At 35.3% G+C, this 25,482-nt stretch overlaps 1 protein-coding gene across 1 annotated transcript in view; it reads left to right on the top strand.

The window, feature by feature from the left end:
- LOC121432229 (calcium-activated potassium channel subunit alpha-1-like) overlaps positions 1-16,960 on the top strand; it is a 96,114-nt gene extending 79,154 nt beyond the window's left edge. Inside the window, exons 21-26 of the mRNA XM_041630082.1 lie at positions 583-807; positions 1,287-1,629; positions 6,868-6,969; positions 8,196-8,326; positions 8,771-8,965; positions 9,767-16,960. Of these exons, the coding sequence (XP_041486016.1) occupies positions 583-807; positions 1,287-1,629; positions 6,868-6,969; positions 8,196-8,326; positions 8,771-8,965; positions 9,767-10,315 (1,545 nt within the window). The 3' untranslated portion in view covers positions 10,316-16,960. The remainder of the gene's footprint in view (positions 1-582; positions 808-1,286; positions 1,630-6,867; positions 6,970-8,195; positions 8,327-8,770; positions 8,966-9,766) is intronic.
- Positions 16,961-25,482: the final 8,522 nt, after the last annotated feature.

Below are 25,482 nucleotides of genomic sequence, written 5' to 3'. Positions count from 1 at the left end.
AGCTGTTGAATAAATGGATAGCATGTTCAATAGCAAATCTATTTTAGCAATAAAGATGGTAGATTTGTGTATGTTATTTTATATACCAATTGAACAAGAATAATGGGAAAGGGGGAGGAGTAGGACAGTCAAAAGAACAGAAATGAGATAAAGGAGGAGAATAAGAGGAGAAAGAGAAGAAGAAGAAGAAGAAGAGGAAGAGGAAGAAGAAGAGGATGAAGAAGAGGAGAAGGAAGAAGGAGAAGGAAGAGGAGAATGAGATGGAGGAGAAGGAAAAGGAGAAGACCGAGATGAAAGAGGAAGAGAACTAGATGGGAAGGATGAGGAGAATGAGATAGAGAATAAGGAGGAGAAGAAGCAGGAGGGTAGGGCAGAAGGAATAGGAAGGAGGAGAAGAAGAAGGGATGGGGAGCAGAAAAAAGAGGAGGTGGGATTTGTCCTCTTTCCCCATGATTGCCATTCACTTGCTCAAAATTTCCAGCAACTTCTCTGCCATATCTTCTATAAAATCCTGGATCTTCATAGGATTTGATACCATTATACATCATTCACTTACCAATTGATTATATCTCTTGCTGACAGAATCGAACACAGGCCCACAAGGTGGCTCTGACGTCCCATGTAGTCGCGTGCTTGTTTGGAGACAGATGTTCGCCGATCATTGGGTTGCGTAACTTTGTGATGCCCCTCCGGGCCAGCAACTTCCACTATGAGGAGCTCAAGACGATAGTCCTACTGGGTAATTTGGACTACATCAAGAGAGAGTGGGAGACGGTCAAAAACTTCCCCAAAGTATTCGTCCTCAATGTGAGTATACTTGATAAGGCGGTGCACATTCATATTGGGGATATTTCATAAGATGAGTTCAAAAACAATTGCACTGATATTTTGTTTTCTCTTTACTGCAGGACTAACAAATGATTATCATGCAAACATAGCATCTATAGAACAGTTAATGTATTACTAGAAAAGGTGCTATGGGGAAAGCCAGATTCAAAGAAAATATATGAACAATAAATGTTATCACCCCCTCAAATATAATTACTCTGGCTTAAACTTCAGATGGCATTTCCAGTACATTTAGAGATTTAATCTTGCATGATACCCGTTCACCTCGTCTCTGTTGAATTCAGCATTTACATGTACATGTATTAATTTCTTGCTGAGCGAAATGAGCACCATAGCTGGCATTTGAATCCATGACCATCTGTTTGAAAGGTGTGAGTCAGAATGACGAGACCATTGCACTCTAAGAAATCATGATCTTTGCTGCGTTCATCCCACAGGGGTCACCGCTAAGCAGGGCCGACCTGAGAGCCGTCAACGTCAACCAGTGCGACATGTGCGTAATCCTCTCAGCCAGTCGGAACAGCCTGGATGACCAGAGCCTCCAGGACAAGGAGACCATCCTGGCCTCCCTCAACATCAAGGCTATGACCTTCGACGACTCCGTCGGACTCACCAAGGCCGGCCTGCAAGGTTGGAACAACCAGCTCCTCCTGTCCGCATCGTCCGGCGGGAAGGGGAACGAGGAGGACAAGGATAAGGATGTCGATGAATGCGATGATGATGATGGTGATGATGATGGGGAGGATGTTTTCGAAGATGGTGGGGATGCAGATCTGCAGGGTGGGTTCCTTGTTCAGTGGTTACCCCTCAAAGAATGCCGACTCCCCTTAATCCATTCGTCTTTGATTCCCAACCCATCAGTTTTACCTGTAGAGTCCATTGGTGCTTTAATCCATTGTCTCCCATCACTTCATTATTTGGTCTAGGCCTCAAAAAATATTTTAGTAAAATAAAATTAAACAATTTTGAAGAAGTAAATAAAAATAAAAATCGTTTATTTTTCTTTGTTTAGTTCAAAGGTCTGTAGATTCCAATTAATAGCTAGTTTTTTTTTTAAGTTGTAAGATATTGCCTTTTTTCCGTCGGGAGTTCAAATCTCCAGCAAATTTGATTCATACCTTCGTCATCCTCTAAGACTTGAAATCCAACTCGGGTTTCTCCATAGATATGTGTAAACATTTTGGTAATTATAGGTTGACAACATAATGATATATATACAGTCGGAACGTATGTGTATATCCTATTAGTGGATAGCACAAAACAGTTAGCATTGCAGGTAACTGTCTTATTCTCCTTATCCTAGTTTGAAAATTAAAATGAAATGAAACCAAACTTGCTGGTTCTGATCTACAGAAAAAGGTCCAGTTTCATTTTGCGACATATAATGAGTTTGAATTAAACATAAGTATAGAAAACCGGCCATTAAGTTTTAGTCGATTCTTAGGATGTGCAGTGGAGGACTTCTCATGTAACAATTCTGTGTAGCATTTGTTTTCAAATCATGCATTGCTTTCTAATATTGCAGCATTAGATTAAGGTTATTCTTAAGAAAAAAAAGTGTCATTGGGTCCGAAATCATAATCTGTTCTTAAAGCCATTCAAGTGTTCATTTTTTATACATTCTTAAGTATTAAAAACAAAGGCAAACGTTGTTAGTGCAAATAATGCAAACTATAGATTTGAATTCATGGCAATTCCTAGATACATTCCAAAGCTTTCTTGCATATCAATTACTTTATGAAACAAAAAAGCTCATTTATAATTGAAATCTTATTCATACTTCATTTTAGAAGCTTATTCCTTCACAAAGTGCCATCTCTTTTCCTCTCATTCAGACTTATTGGCCCGTATTTACAAAAGAAGTTTAAACCATGGTCGAGGTTTAAACCCCCCTAGGGTTTAAACCATGGTTTCAAAAAACCAGGAGGGGGTTTAAACCCAGGGGTTTAAACTTCTTTTGTGAATACGGGCCATTAGGTTATCCGTCCCAAACATGTTCCATCATATTTGAGGAGAAAGAAAAATATATAAACACTTGATACATAGATGGAGAAACAAGTTTATGTTATTAATTATAGGTATTAAAATGCAATAAGGAATTTATCTTCTTCAATAGCATTCCAGCTTTTCTTGAAAATAATAGCTTCTGCTTTTCCATTTTAAGAATCAGTAAAATTATGTTATTTGTACAAGTACATGCAGAATTCTCAAAAGAATTTTAATAGTTTCATGAGAGAAAAAAAACACTAAAGTAATTTAGCAGCATGCATTTATAGTCTAATTTGGCATTTAGTTGACTTAAAGTGTCAATTATTGTAAGATCTATAAGGTAAAATTTGCAGTTTATTTCTTTTCTCTTTTATTTTTGGAAGGGGGGGGCAAAACATGCACTCTTCAAATTTGCAGGGGTTTAATAGATAAACGGGCTTCCAAAATATTTTCAAATTTCCTGTTTAAGTCTCATTCATTCCATTCAAGCACCATTTCTAGACCTCGTCAACGTATTCCCAAGTTTTCATCAAAGAAATTCAAATTTCTTTTAATGAGTTTATTTTTTACATGTAAATTTGATCATGGAATGAACTTTTGCTTTCACATTATGTGTATATAACCATCTAAATGTTTTTACCTTTTTTGTTTTGCAACACCAGTCACGTATATTAAATTAAAAAAAGTCACTCTATAAGATACGTAGTTTATTTATATTGTTTTGGCAGCTTCACTTTAGGAATGAATCTCACTAAATTCGCAAGTTTTAATAGTGAAAACTTTAACAATTTACCAATCAAATCATATGCAACCATTTGAGTCATACACATGTGCTCAGTCATTTATTATCAAATCATTGATTAAGCATGTAATGTGATATGATCAAAATTATATTTAAATTGATCCCATCCACTGGAAAAAAAATAATTGCCACTATCTAATAGATTGAATATAAGTGCATGTATCATTTTTGTTTTGCACTTGGTACTGATAACTAATTAACATATTAACATTCCATCAATGTTGATGATTGTCATTGTTTTCATCACATGACCAACATACCAAGCTTTGATTGGACAGTTGTCATCATAATTTGTCTTTCATGTATTGGATATGTTTCTGTCAAGAACAAAGGTAAGATCTCCATTATACAGTCCAGTGTCCCAAGGAAAAGGAAATCTGCTTCTAGAGATAGATTTCACAATTATGAAATATGTTTTTACTATGAACTTGACACTCATGGTACGAGTGGAATATCATCTTTAACTTGATACCAAAAGTGTAGCAAATTGTTCACGCACGGCAGTTTAAAAGAAATTAATATTGGGGCTTATCAGAAACAGTTTGCATAGAAACTCGTGTGTGACTCTGAATCCACTCTTATTTCAGGGATCAGTGAGGGGAAACATAAAAAATCCAAAAGAAATGTTAATGAGCCAATCGTCGAATAAACACTTGTCGTATCACAAATCAATCTTGTCCAATTTATCTTCACAACCTGATTGACATTTAAAATTTCAAACTTAACATACACATGAATGCGTTAACTGTTCGTCTAATATATGGTATCCAGATAAAGAGGAATAATTGAATTATGTGATTATGTAAATGAAATATAATTTATTTTTGTTTGAAGAAAAAGGTCATGTGATCTCAGTTTCCTTTTTTCTGGGACGCACTGTATGTATCATATAAAACGAATATACCCTAATTAGTAATGCAGTTAAACTTTCACAAGTTGACCGGTTAAGTCATACGTATTATACCCACAGTCAACTTCAAGGCAAATTTTCAGAGCAGATTCTGCAAATATTTACCATAATCCTTTGTTAATTCAATTTTCTTATATGTCAAAATAGATTTCTGTCAGCCCAAAAGATTTGACTGAAGCAAAGTTACTTGTATTTTCATTATAGACCTTTTGCACTACGCCAAGGAAAGTATATCATACTCAAAACTATGATATAAAGATGTTCAGCAGGTTGATTTTTATTTTCTTTGGTGAGGTAGGGGCAATGCAAGAGATGTGGCCATGTATGAGATGAGCTCTCCGTCACACGCATAAGAAAAGAAAAACTTACAAGCTTTCATATCATACCTTAAGAAATGCAAATTCTGACCCATTGAATCATAATTTGCCTCTTACAGCGAGCTCTTTTTTGTGACACAACATTTGCTCCTGCAAGGTGCTCCTGTCTTAGTATCTCAGAGGGCATAGTGTGAGAGTTAGGATTGTAATAGACTGTTTGATTCAGAATAATGTAAAGATAAAGATTAGGGTTATTTAGTTTTGGAGGTGAGGTTTTATATTTGGCTTAACATGCAGGTTTTCAATCGGAGCAATTGTTGTCGGAGCAAATGTCACGGAACCATTTCTTTCACTCTTTGGGTTTTTTTTTTTGGGGGGGTGGCGGGTGGTGGACGGGGAGGTCTTGAGAATCAAGGGATGGATAGAAGAGTAGATCAGACCCGTGACCATCTTCATTTCCATTTCAGCATCATCATCAGCGTGATATCATTGTCATCATGACATCTGCGTCATGTTCTCTGTCGTGAACCGTAGACCCTGTTTCATAAAACTTGTTATAGCATTTTAAATCATGATAACAGTTGTAAGCTACTGAAATCATGAAGTATGATTGGTTGATATTGACTCTGTCAAAGACTTTGTTTTTATTTGTCATTGCAACAAGTTTTTATGAAACAAATTGTCTTTAGGAGTGAAGCAATAAGGAAAGATAATTATTTCTCATTCCCCTCAACAAATGAAATTTCCTCCAAAATATTCTGTATTCTGTGCAAATTTCTTTAGTATGAACTACACATTAGAATCAAAGAATGTCTATTTTTAATTGCTTCACTCAAGGGGCCTGTTTCACAACAAGTTACAACTTCATGGTAACTTTGCCATAATGGCAACTACCATGGTAACATGGCTCAGCAGCCAATCACAATCAGTTATCATGGTAATTACCATAATTGCAAAGTTACAGTGGTTGTAAGTCTTAGTTTGTGAAACAGACCCCTGATATTGCATTGAACGTGTTAATGTTGCATGAGCATGTATAATGTTTTAGTTTTAACTGATCCATTTTTCTCCATCTAATATCAAATAATTTCACTGCAACCATGCAATTAGTTACTACAGAACAAATCTCTTCACTTTATTTTTTCTTTAAGTAAAAGAAATGATTCTTGCTAGAATAATAATAGAAAAGAATTACATCTCCTTTCTCAATCGTAAATTTTCATTGAAAATTAAAAATGTCAAAGCACTGTCTTGCATCTCTGATATATTCCTTCTACTTCTTTAGAAATGCAGCAATTTTATTATAGCCTCTTTAAAAATTAGAAATTTTGTCGTATAATTGCCACCTCATAAATGAAGGGGTCAAATAATTTCAGTTCTACCCAATTGAAAATATTAGTATACATGTAAAATGATAGAATATATAGTATAAAGTATCTGTTGCTGAACAAAATTTTTGTATGTGATGACAATAGACCTTCAGAGAACAATGATAGGTTATATCATAAGTGTGTGAGTCAGTCAAAAGAAATTAAAGAGAATAAATATAAATCAATCTGGACCACTACATCATATATTTGTGGTTGACATGAATGTTCTTAAAATTATGAAAAAAAATGCATTGGGCGATTCTATGCTAGAAAATCACAAATTTTCACAACACTTTTCAACCTACTGTCCAACATACGAGGAACTTCAATTTGTTTTCTGGTAATATTCTTTGTTGCTTATCAGTTTTCATATAACTACCAGGTACCTGCTTTGACTTCATCATTGCCAAAAAAGAAAATTTTATTGCTCAAGCATTCAGCTAAGCGAATATTAATTGTCAAAATGTCCCGTGCGTCTCGTATGGAATCGCCCAGTAATGACTAATTCCAGTTTTGTTATTTTAAAGCAATAGAGTTCTGCTTGAATAGTTTGTATAAAAGACCAAAATCAGTAATTTATTTTAAGAATGGAATTAATGATGATCTCTAATGGTGTTTGATCCTTACTAGGTATCATGCCAATGAGTCTATCACCTTTACACACGAGAACTTCAGAAGTCACAAGAAGAGGCTCGGCTGTAGGAGCTAATGTACCCATGATCACAGAGTTAGGTAAGTAAAAATTTTAGGTACATTTATGTTTTTATTACAGTTAGACCAGGATATTTTATTAGTTAGGTAAATTTATTACATTCAATTTAGGTAAGTTTGTTTCAAATTAAATCAAGGCATTTATTTCATTTGGATGAGATTTTGGCAAGTTGGTATTGACAAGAGGTAGGAAAGAAAATACTTCAGAATTTTTATTAGAGTTAGGCAAATTTATTACATTTGGGAAGATTTTAAATTAAAATCTGAGCATATGTTCCCATTTCTTGTCTGTGGGTGCAATAAGGCCCTTAAAAAAATTTGCTCTTGAAAATCGCTACATGTATCTAGTGCTTCCAAAACTGTGAAAAATAAACTGGATGGAAACACCATCCCAATTTCATTCCACATATATTTTAATGCATGTAAAACAATTTATTTCCCCAGGAGATGAATTAAATGTTGTTTATTCAGTCACAAATATCTTGAAAGTTCTGAACAAATATGATTTTTTTTCTCTCTTTCCTTTAAAAAAAAAAAATCTATATGAACAATATTGAAAACAAACATCAAAGTTCAGGATTTTGTAGTGAGACTATAGGCGCTGCTTTTCCAACGGTGGCGGCGGCATCATCAACATCAAATCTTAACCAAAGGTTAAGTTCATGAAACTTACACCTAAGAGTAATGAAGTATTACTGAACATTCTGCCAGAGATTCAGGTCACATGACCAAGGTCAACGGTCATTTAGGGTCAATTAACTTTGGGCATGTTGGGGTATTATTGAATTTCAATCAACTTTTAAAGTTTATGGAGCTAGTTCATAAAACTTGGACATAAGAGTCATCAAGTATCACTGAACATCCTGTGTGAGTTTCAGGTCGCATGAACAAGGTCGAAGGTCTTTTATGGTTGATGAACTTTGGCCATGTTGTATGTAACTGTTGAATTGTCATCATTACTTAGAAAGTTTATTACTGAAATGAAGACATATGGGTAATCCAGTATCATTGCTCATCTTGCACAAGTCGTAGGTCATTTGATCAAGGTCAAATGTCATTTCGGATTAATAAACATAGTTTATATCATATGAATGTTTTTTTTTTTTGAATAATTATTTTATAGTCATTTTCAAAGTCAGCACTGCTGCTAAATTTGAATCGCAGGACTGCTGGAGGTTTTTTTTTTTTAAATAGGATTTTGTAATGTTAACGTTATGACTTATCATTTTTAATGGACATCTTTGCAGTGAATGATTCCAATGTGCAATTCTTGGACCAAGATGATGATGACGATCCAGACACAGAACTCTACCTGACCCAGCCGTTTGCCTGTGGTACGGCCTTCGCTGTCAGTGTGTTGGACTCACTCATGAGTGCTGTAAGTAATCATCCTGAAAGGTGTTTCACAAAGATTTGATTAAGTATGACTTAATTTACTTTAAGTATGAGTCGCACTTATATAACTGATATATCCCTATGTAATTCATTTAGGATCTAAGAACACGTTCCAGTATTGTATAATATCGTACCATACATAACTTTAAGAACAGCTTTATGCTTTTATTGCTTTTGGTGCTACGCCAGAGCTTGAACATATCTTAGCTGAGAGTGGTGGTATGAAACCTATCCAGTACTTCAATCTATCTTTTCAATTTTGTCTTTCCTTACAGATGTACTTCAATGATAATGCCCTCACCCTTATCAGGACCCTAATCACTTGAGCTGCTACACCAGAACTTGAGCAGATCTTAGCTGAGGGGGATGGTTTGAAACCTAGCCAGAACTTAACTCGGTCTTTATTATTATCTCTTTTTCCTCATAGACCTACTTCAATGATAACGCCCTCACCCTTATCAGGACCTTAATCACAGGAGGTGCTACACCAGAGCTTGAGCAGATCTTAGCCGAAGGAGGTGGCATGAAACCTGGCCAGAACAACCCAGAACTCCTAGCCAATAGGGATCGATGCAAGGCAGCGCAGCTTCCGCTCTTTGAAGGACCATTCTCACAATATGGGGTCAGTATAGGGAATGTGTTCTTAAAGATGATACAGAATTTTTGGCCAGGAAGGATCATGTATTAAGCTTCTACCAAACTAGAAATTTCCATAGATTTGTAAACTTCTTTTATCATTTCAATTTCCTCTGGAAAAATATCCTTTTCAGTGTTTCAATTGGTCTGATGCCACTTCGGCCAATTACCAACTTGTCTACTGTCATTTGGTTTACTATCAGTCCGTCCAATATCCACAAGGTCTAATTGCCATTTTGTCCACTCACCATTTCGTCTAAAACATAGTTGGTCCAATATTTGATTTAGTGTTAATTGGGTGAAATTGATGAAAAGAAAATGAGTATTGGACCAACAGGTTATGAGACAAAATGATAATAGACAAACTAGTGATTAGACAAAGTGATTATTAGACCAAATATTTATTGGACCGAATGGCTGTATAGATGAAATGTTGATGGACGGAAGGGCACTAGACTAAATGAAGGTAGACCATGTGATGAGTGGACGAGTTGGCAATAGACGAATTGGCAATTTATTGATGTACCCTTTCAATCATTTTGGTTTTTAGTAGTCTGTAAAGCTACCCTTTTCATAACTCACAACCTGTCTCAAATATACACTTTTTGATGGAGTTATCCTGAAGCTCAAATGTATAAGTCCTTTACTACCCTTTAACGCTTAGATCAAAATGATAATACTCTGGTTTTATGTGGCTCGATACTGTCCAACAGAATGATGCTCCTTTAAAGCGTTTTACAGATATATTTACTATTTACAATTCAATTATTCTTCTTGGTATCTACAGAATGGAGGCATGTATGGAGACCTGTTTGTAGATGCCATCAAGAACTATGGCATCCTGTGCTTTGGTATCTACCGATTCCGAGACAGTACGGCGTCCACCAGCACACCATCCTCCAAGCGCTACACCATCACCAACCCGCCCTACGAATTCCCGCTCCTCTCCACGGACTTGGTCTTCTGCCTGATGCACTACAACCCGGTCCCGCCCAGCTCCAAGTCCAGCGCTTTCAAGAAGAAGAAGCCACGCAAACCCAAGGATGAGAAGATCATCAAGGAACAACCTGAGAAGGAGAAGCCTCTGGAGAGAGTCCTGGACAGACCTAGAGAACCGGAGAGGTTAGTTGCGTCCATCACCCAGGCTCCGACCAACCCTGCTCTATCGTCAGTACCTCTCCCGTCGCCGGTCCCCGTCATCCCCCCTATCGAGCCGCAAAGGAACGGGTCGCAACAGCAGCCAGATAATCGCGAATCCGAAGTAACAACGCCGCCCGCAAACGGTAACGGTCACGGCACGCCCATTATTGTGGCACCGTCCTCATCGCCTTGCTAGGAACTAAAGAATGTATTCATGATACCTAGGCAGGGAGCCCTGCAGGGAGACGGAGTGTAACGTCCATGGGGGCGTCTTTGACACTAAAGACCTTGTAAAGTTGCACCCAGGGGATCAAATATGGTTTGGCATCGCCAATTATATGAGTCATGCAAAGAAAATGGAGGGTGCATATGAATAGGGCCCAATTGGACTTTGAAAGTTATGTTATTACAAATGTGTAGTCACTGTATTTTCAGAGATTAAAGCAAGTGTAAGATGTTCACTGGCCTCTTAAACCAGACATTGCTAACAGTATTGATCAAGATGTGAATGAATTACAGTTGTATAGATGGTAGGTCTACCCTCATCAGGGGTCTGTATCACGGAGCTTAGTGATTGGTCGTACAGTTGATTTTAACTCTTGATTGTACATCGTGATCATTGTGATCAAGCATAAAATCAGCCCTACGATCGATTAAGAAGTTTTGTGTAACAGGGCCGAGAAAGAAAAAGGGTGTAAAATTTGACTGGATAGGAAAGACTGGATCTGACTTTGATTGGAGGAGTGCAGGCCTCTCGTCACAATGTATTGCAATATGTATTAGTATGCGATCAAGCATAAATTCAGCTTGGAGCCCATTTCAGCCATCGTGTGCCAATTCACTACCGGTACACTGCCTAACTGCTGGTCGATCCATTAATTGGTTTGGGGGTGTAAATAAGTACTGAATTTATAGCAAAACTATTTACTGCTTACTACTTATCCAAAACAGTAGGCCTACACTTTTAAATCAAGTTGTCGTTGGGCGATAATTTGAAGTATGAAACGCAGCTTTGGAAATACGTCACACTGTGATTCGATGTGACGATAAATAATATTTATCTTTACTACTGTGGAATATAGAAAGTACTTTCACTGTTGGTACTTGGTCTTAGTTTGATAAGTAATGAGCACTAGTACTTTTCAAAGCAAACCTGCTCATGCATTTGAAAATTTGAGCTGAAGGCAGTGCAGCAAACTTGACATCAATTATTATGATTGGGACTGACATAATAAACACCCATGCTATGCTATCTCAATTGTATCCAAAATTCATTAAAGATTATAAACAGCAAGTACTATTGTGTTACTTAGAGCTAGTTAATGACAGCGATAACTCGGCAATCAAATATTTACAGATGACTATATTGGTATGCAAATAAATTAGAAATCCATCTTCTGTATTCACTTTCAAATGGATTATTGAATAAATAGACTATATGAATATTACATATTGATATTATGATATATGCATGTACATAGGTATATATTTGAAATGTTTTACACAATATTTTTAATCATAATTATACAATAGAAAAATGAAATATTCTATGTCTGTTTTGAAAAACTATAAATTGTTGCCAGATATTTCCTTTTTATTAAACATGGACAAAGAAAATCATTATATTGAAAATTATTTCCTTAATATTCACAAGACCCTCTAGTTATTTTTTTTCCAAATGATTTTATAGTCTGTATCCTCTGATTTGCTTTTTTTCTCCGGAAATTCCTTCTCTCTTTCTATTTTTTCCTAAGTGCTTAGTGACATCTTTTGTGATAAGCGCTATACAAATAATGTTAAGTATTATTATTCTTTAAAATGTCAAAAGATATAAAACATCCCATTTTATCACATCTGAAGGATAAAAACCTCTTGTAAGTCTTGGTAAATCTCACATATAAAAGCATTAACAAAGGAACGTGATAATTAAACTCAAATGTAGAATTCAAACTTTCACATGGAATGAATTAATGAGAAATATATTTGCTATGAAGATTTAATCAATCTTTACTTGTAAATCATGCAATTTAAAGAAAAGCAAGTATTTAGCAGTACATAAGCATACACCAGTAGGTAAAATATTTGGACATGTACATTCTCGGAGTAGCTATGTGCGGATGGGCTGGGACCTGAACAGAACGCTATTTCCGTGACGGATATCAGTTTAACTTCTATGTTCCCGTAAGCAGAAAAATCAGAAAATGATAAAAGAAGTTGGTTTTTTTTAAACAAATATTTGATGATGCCACTACTTTGCATTAGACATTATATTATGAGATTGAATGATAAGTAAATCACTATTTGTAAGAATGATCTGATTAATACAACATCTTTTCCAAATACTGTTATCCTAAATATTGTCCTTTAATTCATCCGAAAATCAAGCATCGTACTGGGACATAATCAATTTCCCCCCCAAAAAACAACTTAAGTACTATTCCATTGAATTGTGTTGAGAATTCAGTTTATAATTAGTAAAGTACAGTATATAACTCGGTATATACATCGACTTTAGTTATGGCTGATTTAAATAACAGATACAGGAGTAGGGGTTGGTAAAATTTTATGCTTAGGACACTCGCCCAATGTTCACACTTGCCATTTAACTAACTGGTAGGGATCCGGTGTGTTTGCCTCAATGGTGACTGGATGGAGTACTCCCCAGGGAGTGGAGCATGTGCAAATGTTGTGAGTGGCAATGACTGATTAAATTTGACAACCTGTACTTTACCGCACAGATACATGGTTAGCCCTAACAGTGCACTAACAGAGGCCCTGTTACAATTGGTAATGTGGCAGCGATGCCTAATGTTACAAGGCATTGCTAGACATTGAAACAAATGTGTCGACTGTGAGAGATGTGACTGAGCTTACTGTTAGTGCTCTGTTAGGCTAACAACGTTTCTGTGCGGTCGGCACTAGATGATAATAAATCTATAAGCACTTAGATATATACACTGTATATGCCTGAAGTGTATTACAGATAAGCAGCTTATTAACATGATTAATTCTTTGGATTTTCTCTTTTCACTCTTATCAATTTGTTTTACAGGTGATCTTCTTGTTATTATTATTATTAATATTTTGGGGGAGGGAGGGGTGGAATTCGCATTCACAGGTTAAATGACTGTACACATATTGAATCAGCACATTTATTCCTGTAATGGCTTGTATGAGGTCTTCCTGATATTGCACATATCATCACATAGCAAAAGAGAAAGTAAGGCAGGTTGTTCATTGTAGTTTAGTTTTACCATGTGCAAGATTGATCCTTGTGTGTATTACTTGTTTTTATTGACTATTTGTTAAGCCTCGTTCACATATGTTGTGGCAAAGCAAAGCAACCTTTTTTTAGTGTTAAGATCTGATGAGTGAAGTCGCATCGGTTGTCCTAGTGAAGGCTCATAATATGCTCCAAGTATACCCCAAGTCTCAAAAGGGGTCCAAAGATGTACGAAAAAAACCTCCTTTTGTCATACTGATCCATGATGGTGTCATGACCAGTCTTAAGTTTAAAGATTCTGTCTATCACCCAACTCTGGACAGGTTATTTTGCGCCTAATGATTGTTTTCTTCTAAACTTCTTGAAAAGATTCAAGCTGACTGCATTTTTTGTTGCATTTTACAAAATATAAATCAATTGCGACTGCAAAAATTTGTGTATATGCCTTGGTCATTGCCCATTGACCCTGTGCACCAAATGTTGCTTGAATTCATTGCTGAGCTTTCTCTCACCACTCGTGAACGAGGCTTTACACCATTTTTGAGTAAACCAAAGATTTAATATTTATTTGTATGTAGTAGACATTGAATTTCATCCAACGTTTCACTTTGTTTTCTGTGTGTAGCAAATTATTCATGATCTGTCATAGTTTTTTTTTTAGATAACTTGTGATTTGGGTGCGAGGGTGCATGTGTGTGTTTTTCCTCATTGCTTTTTGCTTTTCACCATTTCCAGGAGTGTATTATTCAAACTATTTTTTCGTTGAATACTTCATTTTCCAATTTCCATTGCTTTGTACAACGATCATGCAGTTCAGTTGACAAAGCATTAAAATGGTTCCCATTTTGCTTCGATTTCTTCACACACAAAAAAAATATTATTAATAAATAATATCACATTAGCTTTTTAAGAAAATCAATAAAGCATCAAATGACTTCTTTCACAAAAAATACATTCTTGAATAAGAAGAGGATCGGGGGATTACAACTATACGTTTTATATCAGAGTTCAGAATAAAAATTGCACCGAATAATTATTGTTTTTTACTTTCTAATCGTTAATGCCTTGTATTTGACTGCTTTTGCTTTCCTTGGAAAGGACTGCCAATTTCATATTTTAGATTGGCAATAGAAAAATGAAGTATCTCTAGATGAAGCCTCATGATAAAGAAAATGGAATATTAAATACATTTGTATTCAGGAGGAAATAATGCATGAAAAGTGTGTTTGCATTTTGATTTGTGTTTAAGAAAAAAACAAATTCATGTGCAGTGAAAAAACAATACATATTATCTGTCATCTAGTCTCTGTGCAAGGAAAAAATGTCTTTCTCGCAGTCACCTTTGGCAATTTGATTGAAGTATTTAAATCATTTCATCTAGCTCATTTATAGCCATCATAATTTCTTGACCTGTCGTAGCAAGTTGTTCGTAACCAATGTATTTGTGGCCAGTGCAAGCATTTGAACATTTCTGAACTATGTTAATGTATAAATTTGTTGAATTATGGTAATTTAATTTCCTATCATTCATTGTATAAATTTGTAAAAAGCTATGAAAAATTGATTTATTTTCTTTGCTGCGTTAATCAAATCTCTGTTGGAGAAATCTGATTTTTGTGAATTTATTGACGTTAGAGGGAAGAGATTTTGTGGCAAAAGAAGAACGTGACTGTTGATATGTAAATATGAGATCGGTTAGAGTTACTATACATTTTATGATACATTATTAACAAGTACTAATATATGCACTACGATATGTATTTCATCATATAATTCCTAAATATACCACAAATAATCCTAGCTAGTTAATTGGGAGTATGAATACCCTGAAATATATGTATGGAATTAGCATTTAATCCAAAGAAAATTTATCTTCGGACTGTGTGTTATATTAAAACATGAGTATGATGATAAGGTCTTGTGCAACTCAACTAAGGAATGAATATACCTCTATTTATCAAACAATACATGCACTTGGTAAGTACAATACATGCCAGTGTATGCATATATCATTTGTTTGTATTTTAGGAATGTATACTTACATGTAATTCATTACACCGTAAATATTCTTGAAATTATACTATGGAACCATACTATTAACACATATTGATATTTTTTAATTATATATTTTGACTTGGATTCTCTGAATACACCTATTTCTCCTCCATCGGCGTAGAATACTCAACCCCCCAAATTAAAACTATTATTTTGTGCTACTTTTAACCAGGGTACAGAGGCATCCAATAAAATCCAGTTAATCAAGTAATGCTGTATGCCCTCAGAAACAATGTATTTTGAAACTTCTTTAAGAGATATTACATTTTGAAATTGGACATTATGGGTGTTATTAATGGCTTATGCACCGGGGACTAACTAATCTTATCCCTTTATGTGGATAAGTATCAAACATTGTTTTTTTTTAAAACTATTATAGTTATGTTGCTTTCTTGTTGTGTGCTGTGTGAAGTAGCAAGTATTAATCCAAGATTATGAATCTTTTTTATGTTCCAGTACAAAGTAAATGGCACTTGTGTCCAGTCACACATACTTATTGTTTCATTTTTATGTAAACAAAAGAAAACACTAGATAGCATGTAAATGAGAGTGAGAGAACACTAAAAATATATTAATTTGATTAAACTGTTTTTGTGTCTTTTTTGGAAAGGATGGTTTTTTTTAATTCTTTTCTGAATATAGTATTTTCTGCAATGTATTTTATTTATGATCTAAGACAATGTTTTGGGCGATATGAGTATGTTCTATTTTGTTTTTGTCGATATTGCAATTGTTGATGTATATTCCGCTTTTCATGTACGAAACAACTATAATTTTCCTAATTTTAACTAAATTTGCACTCAATTCAGACCCACCTTATGATTTTCTTTCTTTACAAGGAAACATGTGTCATCTTTTTAATTTGAAGTTATTTGAAGCGTATTGGCAGTTTTTCTCAATTTCTCTTATGATGAATATTTTCTTGTAGATTTCACAGTTTTTAATTTTGGCAAATTTCATGTACATATAATTTTTTTGGGGGTAGCATGCTCAGAAATCAATTGCATCTCTTGCAAATAAAAGCTTGGGTTTATTTTAATGAATTTAAATATTTTTTAATGTTTTTAAGTTCACCCAAGGCCCTGAACTCAAAGCTTAGCAATCATTGTAGAACAATTTGTTTTAATTGATTGCATTGACTACAATGTTCAACCGATGTGAAAATCAAGCATACGATTGTGTCATGGACCTAGACCTTAGTGATTGAACACGGTTGCTTTTTCACAATTGATTACACTGATTTGAAATCAATAGCCAAGTTTTATGTGACACGGCTTAAGTCATCTTCACATTAAGATGGGTCAATCTCTATACTGAGCACACATAGTAGGGTTAATGACAGCTATGACCAAATATAACGGAAGAGCCCTTTGTAAATTCAAATACCGATCATGAGAAGTCCGTGGACGGTTTTTCTTGTGTATTTGCCAAAAATATATAACTTTTTAGATACATTTTAATCTGAAATTAATTAAATGTGTAAATAAACTAACAAGTGTTTTAATCATTCTATTTCATGCTAGTACATGCTATGTTCAGCAATAAAAGCACATATTGACAACTAATACATTTGTGTGTTTTTTCCAGGACTGGTTGCAAATTTTCTGTGTTTTATTGTGTGGAAAGGACAGAAAAGAAAAATTTAAGAGAGATTGTGAGAGAGTTGGAAGAAGTGCGGGGGGGGGGGGGGGGGGGGAGAAAGGAAGGGAAGAGAGGGGAATGGAAGTGGGAAAACGAGGAAGGGGTTTAAGAGAGGGAGAGCAGAAATGATGGGAGCTACTAAAAGAGATGAATTGAAGAATGAATAAGAGAGATAGGAATGAGAGAGAGGGAGTGAGAGAGAGATACAGAAGAGAACGACTGGTATATAACTTGAATAGATTTAGAAATGGTGATTGACAGATGATAGGGATGATAAAAGTGATTGAGGTGATGGTGGTTACGATTACAATGAAGATGATTGTAATGTGAAAATAATCCGTGGGGGGGCACTTACATTGACGAGTGGATACCATGCACGACCCCCAAAATGATGTCTTTTTCAAGATGGGCATGTTACGTAGGGTGTCAAAAACACTGAAATAATGAAAAAAGGCTATTTTCGCTAGGAAGCTACGTGTTTAGGGTCAAATGTGCGATGGTCGTTAAGACTAATTTGTTTTATATAGGACGTACTCTTTGCCCCAAGAGTCAACACTGTTCAGAGTACGTTTTGCGCGAGATGGGGTTTTACTAAACCAACGATGTAGGTAAATTTAAGCTAAAACCGATGCCGTGACATTAAAATATTGCTGTATATTGTTTAGGGGTTCATTTCAGTGAATACTTGCCAAGAGTATCGTTTTGTTTCAAATATTTGTTAAGGGTAGGGTTTCATCACACGCCAAAACTTGTTAAGGGGTGCATATTCAGAATATGGAAAGTGCGTGTTTAGGGTGCTTTTCGAGAACCCCATGGTCGCGCATGGTATCCACTCGTCAATAGAAGTGCCCCCCCCCCCCCGGGAAAATAATGATGGTGATGACGATGATTACCTTTGTAAGTGATGGAATGAGGATGGTGGTGATTAGGATGGTAATGAAAGCGGTGATGTTGATGACCGAGATTAAGCGATGATTTATCATAACTTAATCACAAATACAATAGACAAATGACCTACCAATGTAAAGCTTAGAATCTCCTCTTCCATCTGATATTACTTAGATTATTCCTTCTTTAACGCATGAGTGAGCAAAAACAATTTGAAGAAAGGATACCAAAAACTCATTTGGCAGGGGGTATCTGAATTTCAAAAAGAAAATCACATGCCTAAAAAGTTTAATATCCGCTCGTTTATTTGAGGTCAAGAAGTAAAAAAAAATTCCCTCGAAACAACGTATTTCTATAATTTCACTAAACATGTTTTCACCGGTTTCCCACAGAAGCTATCGCATGGTTTACAAAAGACTTAATGCATCGCTGATCGTCAACAAAATAGAAAGTCGAGTGAGTTTGAATGCTAGCCTGTAAAACCTCTTCATTTTATGAAATTATTGAAATTCAAGCCTTATTTTAAATAACACGAACTTTGTTATTTCTTGACCATTTTCTGTAATTGAGGTATCAAATTAAAGAGCAGATATTGAACTTTTTATAAATGAGGTTTTCTTTTTGAAACTCAGATACAGCCTGCCAAATGACTTTTTGGTATCCCCTCCTCAAATTGTTTTTGCTCACTCATGCGTGAATGAGAAATAATCTAAGTAATTTCAGATGAAAGGAGAGATTCTAAGCTTTACAATAGTAGGCCATTTGTCTATTGTACACATATTTGTGATTAAGTTATGATAAATCATTGATAAATCTCGGTTTTGTTTTTTGTGGGACGCACTGTGATGATAGTAGTGCTGATATTACCCTGTTGCGTTTTGGAAACAATAGTCCGAAAGCCTTTAAGGATCGCAGATTCAAGAGCTTACAAGTTTTAAGATCTGGGGGTGTTTCCCAAAGATTTAAGTATGACTTAGAGTCGCACTTAAATGCTGAGTTGCGTATGGTATGAAAGGCTTGGCCGCATTGGTCAGATCGTGCCATGAGGACGCGCACTACAGCGTATCTATCAACAAGATCGCGCGTTGCATATTATGTGTGCGTCGGCATTTAAGTTCGACTTAAGTCATACTTAAATCTTTGTGAAACACCCCCCTGATGTATGCATAATGGGATCCGATTGTAAGGATGGTAACATTGGAGTGGAGATGACGGTGATGATTGTGGTCATAATGATAGAGGTGGTGCTAATTCTGATGACCTTACGATAGCAGCCGATAGTTCTGGCAAGGATATCTCTGGGAAGTGTTTCACAAGTCTGAAAGTAAATGCAACACGCACATAATATTTTCATGAATTCTCATTGATTAATCCATGGTAATAATAATAATGCATGTAGCTGAATGGTGCTATTATAAAGCGCTTTTTGCCTGAGGATACAAAGCGCTGCTATTATTACCCCAGCTTTGGCTCGAGCTGCCATCACCAGCCCTCGGTGCATGCAAGGAATTACTCCTGCCGGGTGCCCATTCACCTCACCTGGGTCGAGTGCATCAGTGTGGATAAATTTCTTGCTGAAGGAAAACACGCTATGGCTAGGATTCGAACCTACGACCCTCTGTTTCAAAGGCGAGAGTCAAAACCACTAGACCACAACGGAACCACACAGACTGCACCTCCTATAATTAAAGGATATGATAAGACCAATAATCTGATGTAATATAGACCAAATCAACTCGGAATTTAAGTGTGATTTTAGTCAAGACTTCACTATTTGTGAAACATCAATTCTATTTCCACACACAGCACTGTAAACATAATAATTCAAGTATTTCAATACATTCAAAGTTCACTGAAATATAGACATGGATAAATGTGTTGCATAAATAGTCTTTAATCAAAATTGTGAAGTACACTTAAATATCATAAATGTTTATTAAAAATAGATATTGGAAATATTTATCTACCCTCAGTGAATTATGTAATACATAATAAAATATAACCAGTACTGCTTGTGCATGTTTTATGACTATTCATAAAAAGGTTACACATTTCGCCTCTCAATTGTGCAAAACTCCCAGAGACTATAAATTTGATTAAATAAATAATTAACAAAAATACTTCACACTTCTCCACTTTCTGGTCTCCTGCCAAATTTTTAGATGTTTCACTAAAATTTAGAGAACTCTAACCCAAATAACTAATCATTTGCAACTTACTAATATCTATGAAATAAAATGTAGATCTAATTTAAAAGCAGCATAGTATACCGTGAATTTTTCATATTTGGTTTACGAGGTTGACTTGTGAAGTTGTACATGTACATCCATCGTTCCTCACATACACGTAAATACCGGTACATAATTTCAAACATAAAAACACTCCCTCCGCAATCTGTATATATAATTTTAAACATAATCATATAATAGATCAATTTTTCATGAAATAAAAGATACACTACTGTAATAACAACATGATCCTCCAAGATATTGAAATTAAAAGATGATAAAATGTCCTTCATTACTCCATTTCAAATCAACCAGAACAGCAACTAAAACAATAACACAGAAAATCATGAGGTTTCATATGCACAGCAAACAAAACACTACAATTATGATCCAGATAAGCTATAAAAGGGCTATGTGCATATTGAAAGAAGATGGTGAGAGTTAATGGAAATACAAGTAAATTTAGAATTACATGTACATGTTCTACTCTTAATATGCGGTGTTCAGTAGTGCCAAGTAAACAAGTTTAAGAGAAATTTGGGCCTATGCTCATATGTGACCTACCACCCCAAAACCACCAATAAGTCGCCAGGTAAGGTTCTCTGTAAATAGCCAAAATAGTAATTTAGTCTCCAAAAACCAATAATAATTATTAAAAAATAGCTTATCTGAAAGAGCAATTCTTCTTCATACTGTAAAAATTTGAAGTCGTGAAGTTGAATAAAGGAAAAGATACATGAATTATCTTGGACACTACTTTTTCAGACTGATTGAAAGTTTCACTGACATTACACAGTATGCACATCTCACGCACGAGTGAACCCCAAACTTCTATTGTTTTCTTCTTATTTTATTAAGCTCTTGCTGAATTTCCTCTGGATTCAATCAAGTACTTGTCATGGTTATTGTTGGTCAATTTTAACACATCATACATCATCTTAAAGCTTAGGAAATGAATTTCTAAGATCAATAAAATTCTCAATATTCATTTTGGTTGACTTATTGTTGATTTGGGGTTGGCAGGTCTCATATGGGCAATTCCATAGAATATGTACGTCTGATCCCATAAATGTGGGACCTTCATGACATTTTCTATCTCTGATTTCTTATTCTTTAATATGACAGTCTGAATAATGCTGTCAAATGATCATGACAAGGTCAGTTTGTGAAGTGAAGTAAGAATTGAGAAAAATGGGGGCGGATGTATAAAAAGGTTGATCCATTTATGGAATTGCCTATATGCAATGCTTCATTTTATCAAATCATAAAATACATGTAAGATTTTGCTTTTTGATTTTAACAAAATACATGTACTGTACACTCAAGTATTAATTAAGTGAAAGATATTGTGCTTTCAAGCATAATACAAAACATATTTGTGAAATATCAGTTGTAAACTGTTTTAAATTGCTGTTTGTTTTATACATGTTTGTGCACAATATAAACCCTATATTATTATGATTATTACACACAAACAGTCCAGAAAAAAACATGCATGCATACATGTACATAGTGTGTATTTCAGAAAGCTGTTCTTAAGTTAAGAGAAACATTAAGAACGAGTGTTGATCATTTCTTGTGGTTAATGGTACACTGTATATTGATTGGTGATGGTTTAGCTCATAAGAAAGGTTCACCAGTCGTTCTGTACGTCGCTCTTAACTTACAAACAGCTTTATGAAACATCCCCCAGTATATCATCTTGGTATAAGGGAAAAAATTTGGTATTACCCTTTTAAACATATGGAATGTGATATCATTTTTCAAACAGGTACATTAATCGTTATTGCACAATCTCTTTCCTGCGTTAACAGGTATTGTACTCCAAACGTTGACGAATACCATCACAGATTATACACATAATCTTAATAGCAATCTCAACAATGAAACTTACACTCTATCTGAACTTTGACCTACGATTCTTTCCTGTTGATGGTGAATATGTACAGGATATCCGACCATAGAATATTCACCATGCCACATCCTTGATTAGTTATGATAAGATACAAGAGTGTGAAACAACTGAGTAGATTTCCAATCTTCAAGCCAAACTTACAATTGTCCAAGGAATGAAGGGCATAGTTTTTTGGTGAAAAAAAACAGTATTTATCACACTTTGTGCTGTACACACATTTATTAGGGATGCCATCTTGTCAGACTTTAAGTCTGAATTTAGATGTTTAGAACATATTATTGGTCTTATAAAACATTATATCTCATTGCAGATAAGGTTTTCATATTTTCCTCAAGCCTAAGTAGCATCCCTGATATAGACCAATTCGCTGATGGGGGGGGGGGGGACTTCACAATACCCAGTGAAAGTTCACTGCATAATAAATACATTGTTTAAAGTGCTTTTGTTCTTCACTTTGACCCCCCCCCCCACTCAACATTGACACCAGGGGAAGTGTTCTGAAAATTGTCTTAGAGAAATATTCTTGTATCTTTAGAGTTACAATAAAATCTGTATCCTGAATACTCTTGTATCTTTTCTTGTAACTTTCACTATCAAAAAGCGCTTATGACGTCAGAGTTACAATGATGCATAAAGTTTAAAATGGCGCATATATCTCTGTGCACAAGATAACATATTGAGTTACAAGGTACATGTATTCTGAAAATCCTCTTATCTTTGCATTCTGTTAACTTCCTTGGAAAATACAAGAAAAAAAGTAGGGGGCTATTGTAACTTAATGTTGAATGCGATATTTCTTGGTCAACAATAATAATTTCTTGCTGCATCCCGCAAGAACATCATGTTTTACAAAAGAAGACATTCCAAAGACGTTATATTGACGGATTGGTTCAATTTTTTAGCAACTAAAAATTAGCATTCGAGATGAATCTTTTCAGAGAAAATGACTCTGAGAAAAGCCGCATGTATTTTTAGCGTACAAGCATAAGCGTCAGTGGTGCAAAGGAATTTACGCTGCATGTCAACAATGCGCTTAATTATTTTTTAGAAGGGATACTTCTATTGGTTGACCGAAATTATAAAAAGTGAAATGACTGATTGATAAAATATTTGGTGTCAGGGATAAAATAGGGGACATCCTTTTCAGAATACCGATTTGAGAAAATTTTAGCGAGCTGTGTTCTTGCTGAGTTACAAGAAACTTAGGACAATTTTCAGAATATCACCCCAGAGTTGCTTGTTGCACCATACAACATCAATATGTCACCGGTGTTGCAGGACGGCCACATAATCTAAAACTAAACTTGACACCAGACTGACCGGGGTCATTCAAAATCAACTTGACACCTTAGTTGCAAGATGGACACATCATGCAAGACTAAAAAAAATCAACTTTGCCACCAAAGTTGACAAATGAACATTATTTAAAATCAATCTGAACCAGAGTTGCAAGATGGAAACATCATGTTATTTAACTTGACACCAATGTCACTCAAAAGTCAACTTGACAACAGAGTTCCGTGATTGGTGTCAAGTTCTACATGTAGTTTAATAACATGTGTCATAATGTTATCAAACTTCAACTTGACACCAGTGTCATTAAAACAAAAAAAAATTGACACCAGATCAGAGCTCAGCACAATTCAAAGGCCAGGAGTAAGATGCTTTATCAATGGAGAAGGATGTGAAAGATATCGAAAGGGGAAAAATACAGAAGAGTAACAAAAAGGGAAGGAGGGGGGGGGGGGGGGGCTGAACGAGAGAGAAAAAGAAAGAGGGAGAGTGAAGGAAATATTCAATCATACAAGATTTCAGTCAATTAAAAATAATTCACATAAGCCACCATACTGAGTAGAAAATAGATATATTCAATATCATAAAGATATTGCAGTATATTTTAAAACCATTTCATCATTCCTAGTACTGTTACTATAATCTCTGTAACAATTGATCCAATAAAAAATTTCTTGATCAACTTCAACAATTACAACCCACCATTTGATTAACTTCAACAATTACAAAACCACCATTTCTAGCAATTTGAGTGATTCGTAATAGGCATCATCATTCTTTAGTCAAGTCACAATTTATAATTAAGGCAGTAATATCTTTTCACCATATTCCAAAACATTTGGAAGCTTTTAAAAAACCCACTGAATTGCACTTTATATGGGAAGATACATGTGGAAACGCTAGCAATTTCTTTCTAAATGCAATTATCAAGTAGAACAATATTCTGGTATATTCATAATCGTGAGCAGTAAAGTTACATGTACATACTGCTCGATACGAGAACAAAACTAGTAACAAGTGGAATGCCTCTGGCCGTCTCACCTGCATCACGCGGTTCAATATAGCAGCAGTGCTCACTTTGAATACTACTCTAACTTGCACAAGATGTTCAGTGATACATGGTTACTCTTATGTCCACTTTTTATGAACTAGACCAATAAACTTACAGAGATATGATGGTTATTCAACAAAAAAAACCCCAACATGGCCAAAGTTCATTGACATTACATGACCTTTGACCTTGATCATGAGACCTGAAACTCGAACAGGATGTTCAGTGATACTTGATTACTCTTATGTACAAGTTTCATGAATCAGATCCATAAACTTTCAAAGTTATGATGGTAATTCAACAGATACACCCAATTCGGCCAAAGTTCATTGACCTTTGACCTTGGTCATGTGACCTGAAATGCGCACAGGATGTTCAGTGATACTTGATTACTCTAATGTCCAAATTTAATGAACTAGACCAATAAACATTCAAAGTTATGATGGTAATTCAACAGATACCCCCAATTCGGCAAAAGTTCATTGACCCTAAATGACCTTTGACCTTAATCATGAGACCTGAAACTTGCACAAAATTTTCAGTGATGCTTGATTACTATTGTGTCCAAGTTTCATGAATCAGATCCATAAACTTTCAAAGTTATGATGGGAATTCAACAGATATCCCCAATTTGGCTAAAGTTCATTGACCCTAAATGACCTTTGACCTTGGTCATGTGACGTGAAACTCATGTAGGATGTTCAGTGATACTTGATTAACCTTATGGCCAAGTTTTATTCACTAGGTCCATATACTTTCTAAGTTATGACGTCATTTCAAAAACTTAACCTCAGGTTAAGATTTCGATGTTGATTCCTCCAACATGGTCTAAGTTCATTGACCCTAAATGACCTTTGACCTTGGTCATGTGACATGAAACTCTAATAGGATGTTCAGTAATACTTGATTAACCTTATGGCCAAGTTTTATTAACTAGGTCCATATACTTTCTAAGTTATGACGTCATTTCAAAAACTTAACCTCAGGTTAAGATTTGATGTTGACGCCGCCGCCACCGCCGCCGTCGGAAAAGCGGCGCCTATAGTCTCACTTTGCTTCGCAGGTGAGA

The sequence above is a fragment of the Lytechinus variegatus genome, chromosome 18, assembly GCF_018143015.1.
Source record: "Lytechinus variegatus isolate NC3 chromosome 18, Lvar_3.0, whole genome shotgun sequence".
Lineage (NCBI taxonomy): Eukaryota > Metazoa > Echinodermata > Echinoidea > Temnopleuroida > Toxopneustidae > Lytechinus > Lytechinus variegatus.
The sequence above is the reverse complement of the archived record's forward strand: the minus strand, read 5'-3'. Positions and strand labels throughout refer to the sequence as shown.